General features: G+C 40.7%; 2 protein-coding genes across 2 annotated transcripts; one reads left to right on the forward strand and one right to left on the reverse strand.

Annotated features, from left to right (window-relative positions):
• The first annotated feature begins 1,825 nt into the window (after positions 1-1,825).
• LOC146497904 (relaxin-3 receptor 1-like) lies at positions 1,826-6,290 on the forward strand. The gene is made up of 3 exons (XM_085142013.1): positions 1,826-2,555; positions 3,331-3,774; positions 3,869-6,290. Exons 1-3 carry the CDS (start codon positions 2,361-2,363, stop codon positions 4,478-4,480), a joined length of 1,251 nt encoding a protein of 416 aa, XP_084998139.1. The 5' UTR covers positions 1,826-2,360; the 3' UTR covers positions 4,481-6,290.
• A 1,350-nt stretch (positions 6,291-7,640) lies between these two features.
• sirt6 (sirtuin 6) lies at positions 7,641-21,997 on the reverse strand. The gene is made up of 8 exons (XM_085142023.1): positions 21,810-21,997; positions 21,235-21,362; positions 18,428-18,610; positions 17,080-17,139; positions 16,070-16,165; positions 15,898-15,978; positions 13,272-13,395; positions 7,641-13,128 (listed from the first exon to the last, which is right to left on the reverse strand). Exons 1-8 carry the CDS (start codon positions 21,873-21,875, stop codon positions 12,811-12,813), a joined length of 1,056 nt encoding a protein of 351 aa, XP_084998149.1. The 5' UTR covers positions 21,876-21,997; the 3' UTR covers positions 7,641-12,810.
• Between the last annotated feature and the right edge of the window lie 309 nt (positions 21,998-22,306).

A 22,306-nucleotide genomic window follows, 5' to 3' on the forward strand; every position in this document is an offset into this window, starting at 1 on the left:
GGCATTTCCGTCAAAGCACAGCTGTGCATTCAAATCTGCTTTCAACTCTATAATTTGAATACTTCTTTTTGGTTTATATTTTTACACAGTTGATTTTTTTCTTTTGTCTTTGTCGGTGGAGCTGCGTTGTGGAAATGTGGGTTTATCATCTCACTGTTTTTTTAATCTCCTGGCAGTCGTGCATCAAGCCTTTCTCCCTGAGAGCTCTCGCTGAGCAGAAAATGTGGAATAACCGAAATAAATAAATAAATATTTCTGCAAACCAAGCTCAAAACTACGGGTTCACTATACGCACACACCGGCTAGGAGTCGGAAATGAATTATTGATGAGGGAGGTTAGGCAGTGTGTTGTAATGATAAAGAGTTAAAGATGTAGGTGGAAATTCAATCAGGATCTCAGAGCTGAGCAGAGGTGCTGCTACCCGAGGGAGAAAAGAGGTTGCAGGAGGAGAAGATTGCTCAGATAATTTTAGAAGGTTAGGCTGTCCGCATGGGGTTTCGTGAACATCTGAGCATAGCTGCAGAATAATTAACCTGCACTCACAAACATGAGCACATAATTCTGACTTAATGGTGACAAACATGAAAGCAGACGAGGCTGATTTTGCTCAGTAGCCTGAACTCCTTCACCCTTTTCAGTGAGTTTGTTCAGTGTCTTTTCTTTAATTCTTATCCCTGCGCAACCTTGCATATATTTACTGTTTAAACATTAACCGGCTAAATTCTCGGGGCATTTAATATATATTTGATTTTTCTCTCCTTTGAACTAAATTTAATTTAATCTAGAGGTTTATTAGCATTTCTTCCACTGCCATCATATTCTTTGCATTGCAGCAGCTCTGAGGAAGGCATTTAGAGTGTGAATTCAAATCATCCTCTCCACCAAAGAATGACATTGACAAAACGCCCTCGATCAGGCCAAGAATTTGTATTTGAAAAACTGTATGTATTACTAAAGAAGAGCTCGTTTTTATAACTGTGTCTGGGCACAAATTCACATTGTAACACAGTCAGTGTAAAGTGTTTTCACCTTGATCAGACAGAAATATTCACATCCCTACACACACAAACCAAAGTTTGCCTCAGCTTTACTTGCACTTATTTGGACTATAGTCGAAAAGACGTCAGAAAAGCCCAACAGTGTCAGAATCTTCCCATCCATTTATTTTTAAATGAAAGCTGAATTTTTAAGCATCTTCGAAAGCCTCAGCAGAATGACAACAAGCGGCTTCACGAGGGAGATTTGGTGGGTCAGACTTCAACCACATCTGCATTTCTTTCCATGTCAGCACTGTGTACAAAATATGATTTATTAACATCTGAATTTGTGATTGACTGCTTGTGAAAACAGGAAAAGAAACCAAAAGGAAAGGATACACTTTCTTCCAAATGTCCCAGCTGCTCTTATATTTGCCCCCTTTTACTAAGTTTTAGAGGCAAGGATCAATTATTTAATACCACTTGGAGCAAACTGGTTGAGGTTAAGATGTTGAGATCTCTTCTTTTTAAAGTTACAGACTGTTTTAATATGAAGGTGCTGGAGAAAATGTTTGCTGCACTATGTTTTTTCTCTCAAACGCACTCAGTTTAGATCCCAGCAACACACTTTGCGAATACCAACAGTGACCTATAAGACATGCAAATCACAAGTGCACACACACACATGCACGCACACAGCTCTTCCACTAACAGCATCAAAAAGACTGAAAGCGTTCTGATTTTCTAATATTGAAATGAACACTGAAAAACTCTTGAAGGCAAGAAAATCTATAAAAATATGATCAATTTATCTTTAAAAATTAAAGTTAAATCTGGATTACATCAAAAAGGGGTGGGTGCGGGGGGATATGAATGAAGCTCAGCCAAGAGTACTGACATCTGAAACTTGGTTAGTGGGGCATCTGCTTTAATAACGACAATAATATATCAACACTGGGGAGTCCGTGTGTGCACCGACAGAGCGCCATCATGCGGTGAAACGAGAAGCTGGGCGAGTATAAAAGCCTCCAGTGCGAGGATGCTGACAGAAGAGGCAACTGCATCATGTCAGACTTCGGCCTGAACGCGCCAAAGTAGGTGGATGCGGATTAATCAGCTCTTTCTTTTGTTTTTTCAATATCTCAGACATTTCCGACTGGAAACCACAAACAAACACAAGATTCAAGCAAAAAAGAAGAAGAAGAAACGCGCATTTTGGAGCTCTGATCTCTTTTCATACTTTTCATGCATGAGGAGAAAGAGATGGGGATTTTTGAAGCTGCACCTGCGCACCTGCGATCTCGAAGTTATCCCGGTGGAAGAAGTGGATAGTTTTGCGAAGTAGCTCGCCCTCTTTTCCCTTCCCCGCCTGCAGCCGAGCCATGCAGGTCAACAACAGCAGCTCCTCTGGAGCTCTGACAGGGCTTTGCGGAGGGGAAGAGGATGAGCGCAAAATCTCCGAACTGGTCAGCCCTACGGGAGCAGCCTCCTCTTTTAACCTCTCGTTAAACTGCTGGCTTCACATACTCTCTCAGGAGTCCTCGCTGGATCTGCACGGTGACAGCGCCAATCTGGCAGTAGGTTTGCTTACCTTCTTCTTTTTTTTGTTTTACAAGTCCAGTTGGATCAGATTAATAAAAAATGAAACGGTAATTGTGCATGAATCTTGGAGATAATGTTGTTTCTTTATTCTGACATTAAAGGTTATACCTTTAAAAAAAAACAAAAAACAAGTCACACATCTTCATAATATGTTTCAGCTTAAAATATCTTACCATTTATTATTGCAGCACTCTGTACGCATAAACTGTATATAAAAGATGACATTGCCACCATGCCACTCATTGGTTTGGTAAGTCCAATCTTTGAAGTCTGGAGCCGAATGTTTTCACAAAGTGTCATCTGAGCTTTTTGAAAGGACACCCACCCTAAAGAATAATCTGTTTTGTCATCTTTTTGGACTTGAAATAATTATAAAATAAATATTATTGCATATAGTGATCTTAAAACTAGCATTTGAGACAAAAAATAGACTCAACAGAAACGCTTTGCCGAGGGTGTGACTTTCCCCACATAGACCAGGCATTAGAACATTCGAAAGAATGCAGGTTGAATACACTTCCACGTTTTTTTTACACCCAGAAGCTATCTTTTATATACAGTCTTTGTTTATATCTCTTGGTTTTAGTTCTGCTCATATAGGCTCTAACTTTAAATGCAAATAAGCTGCTGTGGGCCACACCATCCTTTAAATTATCAGGTTGGAAAAGTCTCAGATTTTTTTTCAGTTATGTTTACTGAAAACACCCTTCAAGCACAAAACATGTGTGTGTGTGTGTGTGTGTGTGACAGGTACGAGTTGTCATTGCCCTGGTTTATCTGGTTGTATGTGTTCTGGGGCTCGTGGGTAACCTCCTGGCACTCTTCTTGCTTCACTCCCGTCGCCGTGGATACCACCACTCCTCCATTGACTGCTTTGTGATGAGCTTGGCTCTCACAGACCTCCAGTTTGTCCTCACCTTGCCCTTCTGGGCCGTGGACACGCTGCTGGACTTCCGCTGGCCCTTTGGGCAGGTCATGTGCAAGATCGTGAGCTCGGTCACCACCATGAACATGTACGCCAGTGTCTTCTTTCTCACCGCCATGAGCGTGACACGCTACCGCTCCCTGGTTACTGCTCTGAAGATGGAGAGCCCAAGGAGCGCCACCACTCGGGCCAAGTGGGCCAGCTCAGCCATTTGGGTGGTGTCTCTGGTGGCCACACTGCCTCATGCTTTCTACTCCACCACTGTCCAGGTTTGTTGAATCAGTACTCAACAACTAGTCTGCCTACAGTGCATGCTCTGTGTTTTGGATAAGGATCCTCTGATCTCCCTATTTATGTTTCCAGGTTTCTGCAGATGACGAGCTCTGCTTGGTTCGCTTCTCTGACTCCGACTCCGGTCACTGGGACCCCCAAGTCCTGCTGGGACTCTATCAAACACAGAAGGTCCTTCTGGGTTTTGTGGTTCCCCTTATTATCATCTCTGTGTGCTATCTCCTCCTGCTGAGGTTTATCCTGAGCCGGCGCATTGTGTGCAGCATGGTAACCGGGAGTGCCACCGAAAAATCTGAGTGTGAAAGAGGCCGCCACCGCCGCCGATCCAAAGTGACCCGCTCCGTCACTATCGTAGTTCTCTCCTTTTTCATCTGCTGGCTGCCCAACCAGGCCCTCACCTTGTGGGGGGTGCTGATCAAATTTGACTTGGTGCCCTTCAGCAAAGCCTTCTACAACACCCAGGCCTATGCGTTCCCCCTGACTGTGTGCCTGGCTCATGCTAACAGTTGTCTGAACCCAGTGCTTTACTGCCTGATCAGAAAAGAGTACAGAACTGGCCTAAAGGAGCTTCTCCTGAGAATTTCTCATGCAGTGCAGCATGTTTTCTCTCTGTCCCTGAGGGGAAGGAGAGTGGAGGAAGCACCGCCCAGCATGGTTATGATACATAAAGACATTAATATGTGATTTATTCAGAGCAAGAGAATAGCCTGACATTTTTGGAAACACAGTTAAATGTATTTTTATTGTGTGTGCTTCAGGGGTGCTGGAAGGTGAATTTGGTCACTTTCTGTGCTAAACCAGTCTAACTGTTTCCATCTCTCCCCAGTCTTTGTGCTATGCTAGGCTAAACGGCCGCTGATTGTAGTCTCATAAATAGAACGCACATCATCTAAATGTTAGCAAGAAAGCCACTACAAATATTCTGCCAAATGTTGAATGTTTGCTTTGTAATTCAACTCTGTATGCCATATTTCTTTGGTGTCGTGCGTGACATATTAAAAGAAGAAATAAAGTGTGTAAGTAAGGCATTAGGCCACTCTGTTCAAGCAGGAGCTTTGTCATTGATTCTCAAGGTCTCTGGAACATAATCATGAGTACCAACTAATAAATCAGTCTAAAATCTGACTCAAACAGAGACTTTTTAAGCAAATCCTGACTTGAAATTTATCAGCGAATTCTGCAACAGCAAAGATTGTAGTAGAAGTATCATTTTTTATGGGAAAAAAGGTCTTTAAAACTTTTATGAGCCAAAGTTAGTAAGCCTTTTAACCATTTTAAATAGGTTTAATACTGGTAATTCTATATATGTAGTTCCTGTGCACTGGTAACCATTCAAATTTGAGTTAATTAACTTAAGCTTTAAAAATTCTTTCATAATTTTTCTTTGGAGTTGTCTGCTTCTCATTCATTTTCAGTAGAGTCCTTGAACCTGACCATTTTCAGAGGAGTGTTTGTTTGTTCTCTTTAAGCCACTTAACACTGACCTGTGAATCACTCGAGCATAAAAACACATCTAACTCAAGGAATAAACCAATGTTGTGTCTATACCTAACAGACAATTAGCAAAGAACTAGTTTAAATTGTATCTTTAGCACTTTGTTACTAGCAGCCTGTTGCAAAAACACATCACATGTTCCCATTTCTTCAGCTGAAGCAAATAAGATATTCTTAAGAAAGGAATACAGCGAGGGAAGGCTGAGGTATGCCAAATTACACAAGACCAGAAGAAGGTAGTGCAACAGGTCTTATGGGGTGATGAATTAATTAATTTAACCTGGGCTTTATAATAACTCCCCCTGAAGTGTGTCCAGAGGTGGTTCAAGGTTACAGAGTAGTTAGGCTTGCTTCTCTGAGAGCTTTGGTTGAAATCTAGTGACTGGAAAATTCACAGTGCATGACTCACATCATTTTCATATTCATCTGCAATTTTGGTGGGGCCTTGTCAACCTTGAAGATAGCATAACCTCGTTTAACAAAAGAATAAAGGTGAATAATCCTTACCGGTTGCAAGTGGGAGCAGTGGGCCAAATTGCCCCCCATAGCATCACAGAGCCAACCAGTTCCTTTTACTGCAGGAGTCAAAGGCTCATGTCTTTCCTCTAATGCAGCACCCGTGTGTATGTTTTATTTATGTTATGCACTTCTGTGAAAAAAACTATTTGCAAAAATACTACAAGAGACTTTGGGAGTTATGTTCATTGTTAAATAGTTCAATCAGCCTGTGGCCTGTTTTTTTTTCCACTGCTGTTTGATGTTTGAATAGATGATCTACGAAATGATTTGTTTGTACTTTGCGTCTTAATTCCCCACAGAGACCATTATGAGGACTTGTTACAGTTTCATCAGGATTAACGTGTGAAATACTTTCTTGTGTTATTGCTGCTAATTAATCCACCGCGCAGGAATCTGCCGGAGAAACTCGTCTCCAGGACATTTTGGCATTCGCATTCAATGTTTGATGCTCGCCTCTGTGTCTGATTTCCTGTCCTGCTGTGAATTGTTTTGTGAATACACGTGTGTGCTGTGACATTAAATAAAACAGGAGAACAAGAGTTTGGTGACATCTCGGGAAAGTTAATCTCTCCTGCGGCCTCACGAAGACAAGGTAAACGAGTCAGCCACACAAAGGCTCTTGCACGTTTTTGCCCTTTGGCAACCTTTAAATTTTGAACGGAAAACTATCTTCAGCCACTCACAGACAGTTCCTGACATACAAATACCACACACACACGTACACATGAGCTCCACCACACCGTTTTCATTGTGCGCCACTGTGGTTGTAATTATTTCCCAGCCCTGCTTCTTACATCAATAATTACTTGCCTGATTCATTCAGCAGGCTCTCTGTGAGCTATGATGATGCCGTCGGTTCACCAAGGGAGCCTGCGTCTTCCAGCTGAGAACAGCAACAATCACAAGTGCTATCTACTCAAGATCCTTACTCAGACTATGCACTGTTATTAAGCACAAAAAAAGTCCTCTGTTATTTGAAAGGCTCCTTTAGAAGAACTCACTTCACAACTCATCGAGAGCAAAACAACAGGCACAGCAGCTACAGTTCATCCACTCAGACCCTGGTGGGCCTTTCTATTACAGAGCCAGTTCACAGAAAAACATCTAAAACGAGAGGGTACAAAGCACGTGTGCTCGGCTATTCATCTTCAAGTGCTGTACGGAGAGGAATTTCACAGTCCCGCTGATGAAAACCACTCGAGGAAGTGTCATCCGTAAGTGTCCACACACACTCTTGGATTACTGATTTATAACAAGTGACAAGTTTATTTCCCGGGTGGACACAAACATTAACACAGCTGCAGAAGAAAGCTACAGGGATCGTAACACCATCAGATATGAAGCGAGCAGCATGCTTAAAAAAAAAAAAAGATTTAGATAATGTCAAAAGAATAATGTGCAAAGTAGAAAATAATGGACTCTCTAGCTGGATTCAGTGGTTGTTTGAAATCACAGAGACACAGTTTGAGCTCAGAGGAACCATAATGCTTAAAAATGCAAACGTAAGGACAAATATTAATCATAGATTTATATGTGTTGCAGGGGAAACAGATTTCACCATGAATTTTTCAGAAAACTAAAGCTGATGTTAACTTAACCTGAAAATGCGTTCATCAACTTTTTATCATCATCATGATGAAGAATCTGATCCTGCTGAACGCTCCAGTTTCAAGGTCAAGTGCAGTACAGTGTAAAAGTCTTGAGCCACCTCATTTCTTTATACTTCCAGACTTACTTAATTCTTTAAAGTGGTCTTGAGTAATAATTCTCCAAACATTCCAAAGAGCTTTCAAAGCTGTTCCCAGGGGGGGGGGGGGGGGGAAATCCAGCAAAGACCTGACACAGCACTGGAGAGACTCATCTGATGGAGATCTTGACAAAAATTAATGTAATTATGAATGCAGAAAAGCCTCATCAGATTTTCATCAATCTTGTAATACCATCTGGAAAGCTATGACTGGCAACAGCTTCAAAAAACACACACAAAAGAGCACCATCAGTAATGGATTGGCTTCCCCAGATCCCGGAGTTCAACATTAGAACTGTACAAACTCTGTTTTTGCTTTATAAACTGTATTTCCAGGCATGTTTGTGTATATTCAAATAAATTGCTGCTCCTACTTCTCATGGGTGGCCCAAGACTTTCGCACAGTACCAGGGGGACACGCAGTGGCCTTTCAACCTCATGTCACAGGTATCACCATGTTTGAAAGTGCAGCTTCTAATCATGGTCCTCATCATGGAGAGATTTCATCACTGAAAGCTTTTGAAACACCAGTAAGTGGAAACATTTCTTAAGTATCAGTTGTGGAGCTTGTTTACCTGTAAAAATTCTAAATTAATAAAGTTATCTGATACATTATATCTACATGACCTTCAAAATCCTTCAACTAGAACATTTTATTCGTATCCAGGAATGATTCTCAAAAGAAATTGTGTCTAACTGCCCAACAGAAGGCCACAAACACGGTTGGTTTACATGTTTTTCTCTTTTTCATGTCAATTCACCATCTGTTTATTTAACTCGTGCATATTTTTGTGAAACTGATTTCACTCAATTCTGATCAGCCTCACTGTAAAAAAAAGAAGTATGTTTTTAATTTGGTACAGTTTGTTGGACAAAGACACATCTGTACATCACCACAATCACCTGATTTTAAATCCGACAAATGAATATATAACCTTTCAACTTTAACTCAAGGAGTTTTACAAAGAAAATTGCGTTAACATTTTAAAAATTACAGTGCTCTCCATTTTCAGAGGCTTAAAAACAGTTGGAGAATTGGCTGATGAGCAGTTTCATGACCCGGTGAAGCCATGAGAAAGAATTTCACTGTAATTCTAAATGTGAGGACCAAAGAGATGACAGTGCAAGTGAAGTTAATCATCAGGTTGAAAAACCCCAATAAAAATTTCAGACAGACAGCAGAAACTTTTCGAGTGACCAAATCAACAGTGTGGTTCATCCTGAAAAAGGAGAAATGCACTGGTCAGCTGATCAAACAGAGCTTCACCGTGCAAAAGGACAATGAGCAAAAACAAACTGCAAAAGCAATCAAAGAGTTTCTCAAAGCAATGGGATATTTCTCAATGGCCAAGCCGAGATCTCAGTCCAACAGAGTGAGGTTTTCAGTTCCTGAAGAGGCAGAGAGAGACTCACAAACAAGCAAACTGAAAGTCTGGCAGAGAATCTCAAGGGAGGAAACAGAGCATTTGGTGACTTCCATGGATTTTAAATTTCAGAAAGTCACTGACTGCAAATTATTTGACGTCTAAGTATTAAAAACAATCCTTACGTTTAAGATTATCTTAGTTTATCTAGTTAATGCTCAGCCTCTGAAAATGGAGAACTGCAAATAAAAATGTCTGTAATTCCTGAACATTCAATTCCAAATTTGTGTTTAGCTCCTTGAATTAAAGATGAAAGTCTGCACTTCAATCACATCATGATTGTTTGATGTAAACCCCACTGCAGTGGTGCACACAGGCAAAACTTCACAAACAGCTCGAGATTATGTTTGCACTGGTTATTTAGCAATCTAATCTTCAGTGTTATTCTCCGTCTGCGAAAGCATCATCTGTAATAGCACTTTTAAGACCATAGTTATCTCCACCAATGTGCGGCTCTATGGGCCATGACGGTAAATTAAATTTGCAGTTACCTTTGATATTATGCCAGGAACACTGTGTTCCAGCGTAAGCAGGAAAAAACAAGAACAGCCTTCCTCTCAGGGGAGTGATCCTTCAGGAGCCGTAATAACGAATCTGGATGCGAGACGTGACTCAGTTATTTTATAATTGAAAGGCAACTTCCTAAAATGGTTTTCAACAAAGTCCTTTTCCTCTGTCGCCCACACAAGTGTCTGAAATTGTTTATGAAATAATGACATCAAATAAATCCAATGTGAGGATAAAAGAGTCATCGAGCCTTTAATTGGTGCCAACTGCAACTTCAATTAGGACACACGACAAAAAAAATCTCCACTGATGGACTGAAACATCAATTTAGTGCCTTATAAAATTCCCCATCCTTTTCCAGTTTGGCATAAGATAAATGTTTTTGTGAATTCATGGATAAATGCCTCCAACTGAGAAAAAGTTGATTAATTTCTTCACCGCAGAGGATGCCATGATGCAGAAAGAGGGAAGCTGGGCCTGAAAATGGATAAAAGGAAGCTTTATGACACATGACGGTACGTTATCAGGCTTTGTCAACAGATAAAGCTTCTGATTAACTCGTGACTGTTGAGGCTCTGATGAAATAACATATTTGCAGTAGTGAAACCCGTCTAAGCACATCCTGCTCAAAGTCAGCGGTACTTCAGGCTTAAAAGACTTTCCAGTATCTCAATCACATTTAGTTTTTGCCTTTCTTGATGTCATTCTCAGTAACAATGGTTACAGCTTCTCCGTTCTTCCTCTGAGACTCACCTGAGCTCGGTTATACTGAACGTGGAGCTTCTCTAAAGCAGCTGCAGACTCTAGTTCCACGATTTGCTCGGCTGCTTTTGTGTGACAAGCACAAGAGAGCACGAACTCCCTGACTGTATATATATTTTTGAAAGTCTGTAGCAGGGTTTTCTGACTTTTGCTGGCATTATTGGTTGCTCTCACTTTCCTTAAAAGCACTTTCCCAGTAACTACCAGTGAAATGCTTTCTCACAGCATGAAGCTACCACCCCTGATGGTGTGCCTGCTCTCTTCTAAATGAAGCACTTTGAATTACAATGGAAAAGTGTTCTTCAGACTTCATTATATCAACATTTTTGATGTGGTATTTTGCTGCCTTTGCCCTGGGTACAAATACGCTTGCTCTCGCTGACTGGCTACTTATCGTCACATCAGGGCTCCGATTCTCTGACCAGCATCCCTGTTGCTGAGATCAAGAGGATGAAAAGCTGCTGCTGAAAAATAACTTTCCATTTCCTACCAAACACCAAGGAAACTCTTCACAAGTTTTTACCTGTTTTGAAGATAACTTCCTGTGTCCCTTCTGTCAAGTCTAACACACCTTAGAAAAGAGGTATCATCATAAAATTCTGGGAATCCATAAATCAGACTCCACCTAGCTGAGCTCAGCTAAGCAAGATCTGTTATTCCTGGTTTAGAAACGCAGGTTTTATTGAACATTAGACCACTTCAACTTGAGTGACACAAAACTGTCAACAAGGTGTGGCTACAAGGTGGATTTGGGTAAATTGAAGTTTTATTGGATTGTATTACTGCCTCTCAGAATATTCCTATGCAAACCAGTCAAGTTCCTGACAAATTAAAAAACGTGTGATTAAATTCAGTCCCTTCAAGGTTTCAGCGTTTTGATTTTTAAGTGGAATCCTGGACCTTTTTGAATGCTTCTCATTTACTTTGGTTAAAAAACTTTTTTTAATGTATTTTTTTGCCCTTTGAACTATAAAAAATAAATTTCACTTTCACAGCAAAATAGGATATTGATTTCATGACACAGGTTACACATGCTGACTAAATTGGACAATGGAAAATTGGAGAAATGTTGCTTGTTGCACTGGTCTCTTAAACATGAGTGACTTTACAATACCTTGTTAAATCTAAGCCACAGGCAGTTCTGAAGGTAAAAAGAGGTCCAAGTCAGTACTAGCAAGGTTTACCCTGAACCCAAAGTGAAAGCTAATCTGACAGTGGACACATTATTTCATGAAACACCAACACACCTTATCACGAGTAAATTGAAAAGGTTTCAATTTCAAACATAGCGTGTGGACATCTCTCGAGTAGACATGATTAAAACACATTTAAATGGAGGTACAGACAGTAAAGGCATTATGTGTGTCTAATGACCCGTTCACATTCAGGCAGTTTAAGTGTATGCCATTGTGTCTGCAGCTGTTGTGTTTTTTAGCTTTAACATTTGTTGCTTCTGTGTGTGTCAGATCAAAGTGCCTTAATGGACTGAAACAGCCAAGCAGCCACACGTCTGCCGCAGTAATTATCTACCTTTGCAAACACCTGTGACCCATTACATAAAATGGATATTCTGGCTTCATAAAATAGAGAAGGTAAGTGCAATCCAGATGCAGCACCGATATGACTTACGTGGAGGTGGAAAAAAAACAAACAGATGTTCTTCTCTCCTTTCGTCACTGAGGTCATTTCTGCCATAGAGCTTATAACAGTATTAATTCATAAAGCAGCGATACACCATTAGAGAGAATCTGAACATTACTAAAGTGTTTAAATGTTGACCTCAGAGGTGTAAAATCACAGCAAACACAATTAATCACACACTATCCCAGCACAAGACAGCTTAGTCCAGGTTCTCTCAAATGCTGATTTCCATCTGCAGCCACTAAGCAACACTGTATACAGATTGTTCCACAGATTTTTTGGTGTTTATTGTCAAAACATATACAAACTGTATGAAACAAGCAAACAAACTGAGAGCACAGTACTTTTATCCTGAGTTATAAATATTTTCCTAAAAATATACAGCATGATTATGAATCAAAACTGAAATTTCCCTCAACTCAAAGTAGATACTTGTTATTTATATTTTCTAAAGAGTCTTTAGAGACAAGGTCTCCAGGGATGAGATCTGGAGCACATGGCTATGAATAAAGTTTTAATATGGTGCAGCTATCTTACAAACCTGATTAAAACTATATTTGTCATGAAGTGCTCCAGATCTCATCTCATTATCCCACCTGCAACAGCCCTGCTCTCCACCTAAAGCAAAACACCTTGTTGCCTGAGATGCCCCATACTATGGCAGGAGGAACTTTTACATCCTCTCTGTAACTCAAGAGTTCGTTCAGGCTCGAGCTGCATCAGTTTCACATCGCCGCTTAACATGACAGCAAGGGGAGTGTCAGAAATCTCTGATTAAAAAACCCACTACAGCACTAGAAAAGTCTTTGTTCCAGATGAGAAGAAGCTCTGACCTCCGTGAAACAGCTCAAATCACCTTCGGCTGTGAGGTTCTGTTGTGGACGGGTTTGTGGCGTGCTTTTCAGAAAGAGCACCTCAGGCTATTTCTCTTCATTTATCTCCACCGGGATGTCCGCTCTCTCCCTCTTTACTGAAACTGTCTCCTCCTTAACGCTTTCATCGTCCGTTAGCTGTGAAGCTTCTCTTTTCCTCTCCTCCTTAACAAAGTTCTTTTCCACCTTTTCCTTTGCAGTAACTCCACGCGGTGGTTTGACATCGGCCGTAGTCTCAGTGGTAGCTGTGGAGCTCTCGCAGACAGTTGGTCCGTCCCACTTTGGGATTTCCAGTCCCAGCAGCTCCATCAGCTGTTTCATGACGTCGTCCACATAACCATGCATACGCAGGTGTGCATGCTTGTCCTGCACTCACAGAAAATTGCAGCCATTGAGGTAACAGTTGATAATATTTTTTTTCAGCATTTACACACATCATTCAACACTTCAAAGGTAAATAATTACACGTTTGCGTTTGTATGTGTTGGTGTTGCATACATGACACTCACGTGTTTGGTCGGCTGCAGGTTGACAATAACCAGTTTGCCACCCTTGCGCTTAGTGAGGAGTGGGAGGTCTCCACTGGGTTTGATCTGCAGGGACGTGCCCAGAGTCAGAGCCAGGTCCGCTCGTCTAAAGAGGACGACGCCACACAAAAACCAGTTTTTTCATCATTCGTACATAATTGATGCAATCTATATATCTAATAGATTATCTTACAGTGTTAAATTACATTATTCATTTATTTAGGTGTCATTTCTTGCAGTGGCACCACCTGACCTTTACTTTTTGCTCTCCCTGTGCCTGGGCTAATTCTCTCCAACTACTCCAGATTCCTCCCACAGTCCACAGACATGCAGTTAGTGGGGTTAGGTTAACTGGTGATTCTACATGGGCCATAAGTGTGAATATGAGTGTGAATAGTTGTCTGTATCTCCGTGTCAGCCTTGCAAACTGTCCAGGGTGTACCCCAGCTCGCACCTGGAATAGGCTCCAGCTGTCCCGCAGCCCCGAATTGGATAACCAGAAGAAGACGGATGGCGCCGCTCCACAGTTTATACTTTAAATTTATTATCATTTGAACAGCATTTTTAGTCGTCCAAATCTGTCCATTCAACAGGCAGCTAAGGCACCTGACATTGTTAAAGAATATATATTTGAATGCAATAAAAATCTATTCAAATAAAAAAAAAGTTTTATAGAATAAATTCCAAAATGTCATAAAATTAATGAACAGAAATTCAGCACCTCGATAAAAACCTCAATGTCACGTCTTTGGCCCGTGTATATATACGTTTGTATCAGTCAGTAAAAAGGCAGTTAAAGCTCATTTATCCTGGCTGACACTGAATAAATGGCAAGGCCAGCTTCAAGACACTTTCTATGTCAGCCAGTCAAGGTACAGCGCGTGAGTTACTCTTCAGACTACAGCTTTTGCAATTTGATTTTATACATACTTGTGCTGTTTGTTGTTATAAATAGCAAATTAGCTTCTGTGTTATGGTCCAAAAAATGTCTTCTTTTATTTTTTAAAACCACACTGAGGGTTTCCAGTGAGCGTTCACTATGAAATCTAATCAGTTTGTTCTAACTTTGAAGAAATCCGCTCAAGGCTGTCAAGAGATATTGTGTTCATAAGTGAGAAACAGTCCAAACCAAACACACAGTCCCTCCCTCTGGCCTCGGCTGTTACAGTCACTGTCAATGGAAAATTGTACTTAGTAGTCAGTATAATCTTTTAATGATATAAGTTTGCATATGGTAGAATACTGCATGTAATCATTTGTGTTTAGAAGTATATATTTGGTGGCATATTGAAAGAATGTCTCATCCTAGGAGGTCTGTAACATTCCAGGGTGTTCTGGCGTTCACCCCCACATCCTAGGAGCATGAGAGAAGTCGTACCTTGTCTTATTGTTTTACGGTAGGATTAACGTAGTTATATCTGTCTTAGTCTAAGTGCTTTTGGTTTGATGTACTGCTGGACTTTGAGTCCAGCAGGTTTAGGGAAGTCATTTATGGGGTCACACTCTGACCACCCACACACACCCACACACACACACCTCCACATTTCAATGTATGGAACAAACGCTCACTGAAGTGTATAAATAAAAGACCAGGGCAGTCCTCAGGGCTTTTTCTCTCTGAGCCTCACTCTTGGAGTGTGAGTTCTGGAGGCTGCCCTTGCTAGCAAGAAATTCTGTGTGTTTCTCTTCTCTGATTCTCTACTGAAGAAGTGTTTTAGAATATATCTCTTAACAGTCACAAAGGCAAAAATGGCAAACAAATAAATAAAACGGATACTAAAACAGATACTTAGTGTATGCAGCTCCAATCCTAAACCACAAAGAAAATAAAACAAACACAACTAAAGCCAGAAATCAAATTTCAGTATATACAGTCTGATCACACATAACACGCAACATTTCCAGCTGTGCAATGAACACATGCTGAACTCCTGCACTGTGCTGTCCCCTGCTCGCTTGAGCTCAGACAAATTTGGTCGTTTTCATCTTCAAACCGGTGCAACGGACGGATTCCCAGGTCTGCGCCCAGACAAATCCACTGCATGAACTGCAGCTAAACCTCACATTGATTACAGCTTGCTAATTTTCCACCTTTTTCCGCTGCCATGAACACATAATTCAGAGTGGTCGGAGCTCCAAATCTCCCCTTTGTACTTTAGTTAGTAATAATACATCCATTACAAACGGCGCATCAAGGTGACACATAAGCAATAAGAAGGTTTTTTTGTTGTGGAGGGAAAGAATGAAAATTTTCACACTCCAGAGGAAAATGGGGACATCAAAGTGCACTATATAATCCCTAAAAAGGTTTTCAAATAAGGTCTTCTTTGCATGTCAGGAGCAATAGCAGAGCCACAGAAGGCTAAAGCAAATCATCAAACAGTTTCCACATTTTTCAGTTCACAGGATGTGTTTGAACTACTGCTTTCACTTTATATTGAGATAAAAAAACAAAACAAAAAAAAACCCAGACATGTCAGAGGAACTCTGACAGAAAAGAGCATACATTTTCTGTTTCCGCCTTATCAAAGCAGATGGTTAAACAAAGAACATCTACAATATAATGTAAAAAAAAAAAAAAAGGAGTTCAAACTACTGCACCTCTCACCTGCTTGCATCATCTGCTTTATTCAGGTCTCTGTCAGGAAGAGCATCCTCCCAGTCAAGTATAGTGCTGATCAGCTTCCCTCTTTAGTATTAAGGAAACACAAAGGAAATAATAATTCAACAATGACTCACTTTTCGAGTCTTTAAAATGCACAAGCCTACGCATGTATCACCTGCATGCTCTGAGCCCTCTGGATCGTACCACCTCACAGTAGCGTCCTGTCGGTTTCAGGCCCATCACACCGATCACCTTTTCTCGGACGTACTGCCTGGAAAACCAACAAGAATTCCATTTTATTCTCAGTGCGTCCACAGCAGCTTTACATGAATTACAAGAAAGAAGATCAAGCTGCTCCCAAGGCATCAAAGCAAGGTCTAATTTTACACAAAGCCTGACACTCAGTGGCTACTTCAAACCACACATCTTTTAGACCTAAACGGTGGACTTTCTAAAAAGGTTCTCTAAAGATTTCAGGGATTTAACCACATCATAAAACTCTGGCAGACCTGTTTAAACATGCATTAATTCTCAAGCCCCTTTTTTTCCACCTAATCCCGGCGGTAATCTAACAACTTTGAAGGTCACTGGAACAAAGTAAAGTCACTGCAATGTTACTGAGAGCATTTGGAGATAATGAGTGTGGATTAAGCTGCTGCGGTCCTGCTCTTTCCAGATTCATTTCACATTAGGATCCCTTACGTGTGCAGGGGGAACCACTCCTTACATTTACGTCTTTGAGTGTTGCCAGTTTTTGTTTTTACCTGCTGGAAGTGGAAACCAGCATGGGTTTTCTACAGCTGCGGGGCATCTGCTTCAGGGCTCTTCTGAGCAACTATCTGTGTACTTATGGAACTCCTCTGAATACATAAAGAGGAATACTACCACGGCATGTTTTGATCAACACATTACCCATGTAGATTGTGTGCAAATTCCAGGAGGGAGATGGTAGAAAGTTCATTGTGACCGTAGGAAATATAAGGTGCAGGACTCCTTGGATACTTGCATTCTTAAGCAGTAAACATAAACAGATCCTCTTATTTGCATGCTTTACGCACTATGTGGCAGCCTCGTGGTTTGCTGCTAGTACTGCCAAACAAGCGCCTAATGAAATGTGAATTCAATGTAAGACAAGCTGTTTTTATATCAAAATGTAACTTTTTGTGTTTGTGTGCATGCACATACCTGCCACACTTCTCACACTCCTCCACAAACATGTTCCCATGAAGCTCTGATAACAAATCCCTGACAGAGAGAGGCAGATGATATTCGTGTTATTCACCGTCGCCAACGCAGATAAAACTTTTTGGTGCCAGAACCGAAACAAAATAACCACCAATGTTATAAAATACTTTTTAAAGTAGGTTCGTTAACTGGGGTTTCACTGCCTCTACACCCATATGAACTCGAGCGACATCCTGGCTTCAACTCTTCCGGGAAGGCTTTCCACGAGGTTTAGAAGTGGTTATGGAAATTTTTTGGCATTTTTCCCAAAGTGCATTTGTGAGGTCAGACGCTGATGTTGGAAGAGAAGGCCTGGCTTGCAGTCTCCGCTCTAATTCATCCAAGGGTGTCCTATTGGTTTGACGTCAGGACTCTGTGTATGTGGGTCAAGTTCTTCCACACCAAACTCGCTCATGTGGGCCCCCCCCCACACCATGATGCATGCTGGGTGCTGTTTTTTATACACCTGTGGCAATGGATTAAGTGATTTGAATGGCTGAGTAAATGCTTCTGCCAATATAGTGTAATAAAAACCTGTGAATATTTCAGCCAAATACCACTGATTCATGGCCTGTTACCGTACAAAACATCCAACAAAGGCTATTTTGACCCAGGAAAAACGTGTAATGTGAGGACACTACAGCTCAACTTTTTCTCTGTCCTTCTTTTCAACTTGGACTCTTATAAATATTCTGAGCACTCATATTAATTTCTGAGCATCACCTGGCACCTGTGCCGATTAGGCTCAACTGGTTTCCTTCGCCAGCTTAATTATTTCCTCAGAGAACCACCGCTACGCTGCCTGGTCTCATTTAAAAAACCTGACCGTGGGTGGAGGAAGGCTTAGAAAAAAAAAAAAAGAAAAAAAAAAGTCTTCTAGGGAAAGCAAGCCTTCCAATATGCATAAAGGCCGGATGTATGTGCTGAATTAAAAATAGGACTCCTGGCCTTGGGTTAGTCCAACATGGCTGTGTAACCCAGACTCAGACCAAACATTTTCCATTGCACTGAAAATTATTTCAAGCTATTCACCGCAGCTGTTATCACACAGCAGCAGCTTCAAAATTTACACAATGAGTCACATGTGGGAATGAATTGATATGATTGGGGAAAAACAACTGTAATGTGGTTGCTGCATGCATTTCATAAACAAGTCAGGCTGAAAGCTAAAGAGCTACTTTACACCTCCTCCATTCATTCTGCTTCAGCTCCAAAGCATTCATTGTGAAAGTTAGTGATATTCTTAAGATCTGACAGATACTGTATAGTCGCATATAGAGAATAGCAATGTCTCTACGATTTAAATTACCTGGGGAAGCCTGATCGCACATGCAGGCCGTCCACATTCTGGCTGATGAGATATTTGAGGTACCCTGCCCTCTGCAGTCCCAGGAGAGCCATGTGAGTGAAGCTTGGGCGAGCATCTTCAAATGTGGTATCAAAATGAGGTGACTCACCCTTTTCTTCAAGAGTCCACACACCCTTGGGTCCCCTGAAAAAAAATAAAGATTATAAATACATGGAGTGAGCATAAATGGGACTGGACAGGTTGTAATATAGTGGACTAGAGGCTTTACATCAGGTGTGTGTAACAATAAACCCATTGGAAAGGTTTCTGTAGAGAAGCTCTACAGAATATCTGTATGAAATTGACATTATTGTTAGTCTAAGACCAATAAAACCACTGCAAATATATATAAAGTAAGACAAATAATCAGAGCGATCATGTTAAACAACAACAAAAATAAATCCTCACAGTCTAATGTGAGAGGAAAACTTTTGTTGACTATGTGGATGATGTTCAATGTGAAATTGCTCCGTTTCTGCTCCTGTGATTATCTGTCAGTTGTGGATGTCTGAATGGTCGGATGAACGCAGTGGTACACTCACTGCTGGAGCTGTCTAACACCGTGACAGTTGCCAAGTTACTCTGAGGGCATGCAACTTATCATTAAGCATCAGACGATAGAGCGCATCCTACAAATCCAAAAATTTGGACTTTAAAAACCCCGTCTTTTAGCCGACCGGCTCAAAGCCTCATCGGCAGTGAGGGAGTGATGCGTGCATCGAATACAACACCCTAATCATCCCGTGAACGACGCTGCGCGACATTAGAGCCACTGAGTCTGTGAAGCTGTTACATTTACATATTAACGTGTCAGTAACCGTAACTTAATGAGCTGAATTTCTTCTGATCTGGAGTACGCGTGTTTATGTGTGTCTGAGCAGCAGAAGGAACACAGTTTGCATTCGTGAGCTTTATGTGTATGTTTTAATCTTGGCTCTAATGATAAACCCTCCAAGGTCAACTCCACCTGACTGACAGGCGAAGCAATGAAATATTAATTTGCCTTCACATCCGAGTATTTATGCGTTTGTGTGAATTCACATAATCCACAGTACAACTGAATGTCTACAATGAAGTGCTCTATACGCTCCACATCTCTGCATTCGGGAGGCAAACATTTGCCACAGTACCAAAGACAATCTAAGTAGACAATAGAAGTATTTTCCATTATATTTTCAGTGTGTGTTACACAGTGCTAGACCTTATGTGAAGTAAGCAAGCACCACCCTCCTCTGCTCAAATCACGGTACTACAAGAGAAACAAGAGAATAAGCCGAGAGGTGCTTGTTACATCTCCCAAAATACCAAAAAGGCGTCAGAAATGCTCAGCTCAGCTCACAGTGAATATATTGATTCTTATATAGCGCTTTCTATTCTCCCAACATGCCTCATTTACACAAGCACTTTTTCCCCCCTATGCTTAAGTGCTTACTTACACTGGAGACCAATTTGGGGTTAGGATCTTGCCAAAGAATATTTGGCATGCAGACTGGAGCAGCCAGAGATCGAACTACCAACCTACTAATTGGTAGATGACCTTCTCTATCTCGTGACCTCTCCGACTTTCAAGAACAAGGTTAAAAAACGATCAAATATTGTCGTAGTTCTGACTTAATTGGACTCAACACAGGAAACCTCACCCGGCCCAGACATGGAAGGGATTGACAGATTGATAGCTATTTCTGGATCCTGTGGGTGGTGGTGCATGGCTGTTCTTAGTTGGTGGAGCTCATGACCGCACAACACAGCTTTTCTGCACACAGTAACAATTTCTGTAGCTATGATATTTGATGATGCTACTATGTGCTATTCATAAGAGAACAATTAAACAAATTAAAAACAAACAAACAATCAGAATCATTCATTTGTGCTGCCTATTAAATTTCATGACTTCACTCTTTAAGGTCAATTAAAGTATAAAATTTCCATCTGAAAAATATTCACTGACAAAACCGTGAAGCAACACTGGCCAACTTCGGGCTCAAAGGATAAAACACACTTGGAAGATTTTATCATTAAGCAACAGTGAGGTTTTACTGCCAGTTTTAATCACTGCTGATCAAAACTCTAAATTAACAGCATTATAATAATCGGAATGAATCGGTAACACTGACTTTTTTTAAACTGATAAAATTTCTTAACTGCAACTCAGATTTCATAAAATCAAAACAATCAGACGCTACATCTATTTTAATTAACAACTAGGCGGCATCTTCTGTGGATACTGCATCTATCACAATTGCATAGATTTACAGTAGAAGAGTCTTGGTGGAAAAACATCTGGTGCATCATTAAAATCAAAGCATGTGACTCCAAATTTTTTGATTTACTCTGCTGCCATTAAATTCAAAATTAGCTAATATTTTATGTGAAGTAGTAAAATGTCTGAATTTAAACACTTTAACTGTTTACTGTTCTGTTGTGAAAAAATGTGGGTTTATGAGATTTGCAAATAATTAGACTGTGTTTTTATTCACATTTTACTCAGTGTCCCAACTGTATCATCTGCCAAGGTGATGATGGTGATGATTTGACCTGCTGTAAGAAAAGAACTTCCCAAATCTGAGATAAATTAAGTATGTCTTGTGTTTTCTTTTCTTAAGATTTGGGCTCCAGAAAACAAACATAATATTTGTTTTTGTTGGAACTGTATTTCCTTCTTTGGACTTCTAAAAGAAAATGTAACTTGGCTAGAGGTGCACAATCTATGCAAAAAACTGCACGTCAACATAAAAAACAAAACAAAAACACTTTTGTTCTTGTCTCACCTGAAGTCGGGGATACCTGCCGAGGTGCTGATCCCAGCTCCCGAGTGGACAACCAAGTACTGAGATTCTTTAATCAGCTGAGCTAGAGTCTCCACCTTGGCCTTCAGCTCCTCAGGATTATCAAAGTGCTGCAGCAGAAGAGAAAAATGCGACTTCAAGAGCTGACCGAGAGAGCCACGTTTAAATCAAATTACAATGAATAAGTCTGTTTGACAAAAGGTACAAGCACACAGCTATAACACAGTTTATTACAGCTCAGCACTAATTTAAAAGAAACACTGACAGTTTTGAAGTGCTGGTACTTGTGACTCCTCTAACCCCCTCCCCTTGTAGCTTTCAGATCTATACGTGTGTGCTGAAGATAGTATCAGTATACGATCTGTGCACTGCCTAATAAAATACGTATAACTAATGTGATATCACTCGTGGATTATTATCTAACGCTTGGAGACAAACAGAAGCTCTTCGTGTTACTCTCGGATGTTGCCGTTTTTAAAGACCAAGCCTCCAAACGGACTATGCGACAAACGTCCGCGGCTAACCTGCTAGCTACCTGCTCTTAAAGCTTCAGTTACCTCAGGAAGTCCGCAGACACCTTTGTTTGCGTACGGGGTGAGTCCAGCTGCATAATTCACAGACATGGTTGCAGACGGTAGTGTACTTCCGTTTTTTTCTTTAATAAAATTAGTCGTGTTTTGTCCGGGCGGCGAAAATTACCAGGCGACGATGACGACATCAAAAAAGCGACTGGGTGATGCTGCATTCAAGGACTTTGGGAAATTAAGACTTCACCTCTGTGTTCAGAAGACGTTCCACATTGAACCTCCAAGTTGTTACATATATACCAACGAATGCTAAAGGTCTCTTAATAAATTAAGGCTAATAAACAAAATGATGGATATCTTAAGAAATAAACATTTTTTTGTAATAAATTATCTTAAGTTAACATTATTATTTGAAAATCATTTTAATAGCACTACATTGTGAATGAAGACTGTTTTATGGATACAATTCCCCGTCACTTTATTAGGCGCACCACAGAGCTCCTTAATGGAAAGATCTAAGCAGCCAA

Source organism: Neolamprologus multifasciatus, chromosome 18, assembly GCF_963576455.1.
Source record: "Neolamprologus multifasciatus chromosome 18, fNeoMul1.2, whole genome shotgun sequence".
Taxonomy (NCBI): Eukaryota; Metazoa; Chordata; class Actinopteri; order Cichliformes; family Cichlidae; genus Neolamprologus; species Neolamprologus multifasciatus.

Bases quoted from the DNA above. Each gene is read 5' to 3' on its own strand.
- LOC146497904 (XM_085142013.1), top strand. From the start codon at position 2,361: ATGCAGGTCAACAACAGCAGCTCCTCTGGAGCTCTGACAGGGCTTTGC. The intron at 2,556-3,330 runs GTAGGTTTGCTT...TGTGTGTGACAG, and splicing joins GTGACAGCGCCAATCTGGCA to GTACGAGTTGTCATTGCCCT. The intron at 3,775-3,868 runs GTTTGTTGAATC...TTATGTTTCCAG, and splicing joins TCTACTCCACCACTGTCCAG to GTTTCTGCAGATGACGAGCT.
- sirt6 (XM_085142023.1), bottom strand. From the start codon at position 21,875: ATGTCTGTGAATTATGCAGCTGGACTCACCCCGTACGCAAACAAAGGT. The intron at 17,140-18,427 runs GTAATTTAAATC...TCTCTCTGTCAG, and splicing joins GTGCGATCAGGCTTCCCCAG to GGATTTGTTATCAGAGCTTC. The intron at 16,166-17,079 runs GTATGTGCATGC...TTGGTTTTCCAG, and splicing joins GAGTGTGAGAAGTGTGGCAG to GCAGTACGTCCGAGAAAAGG.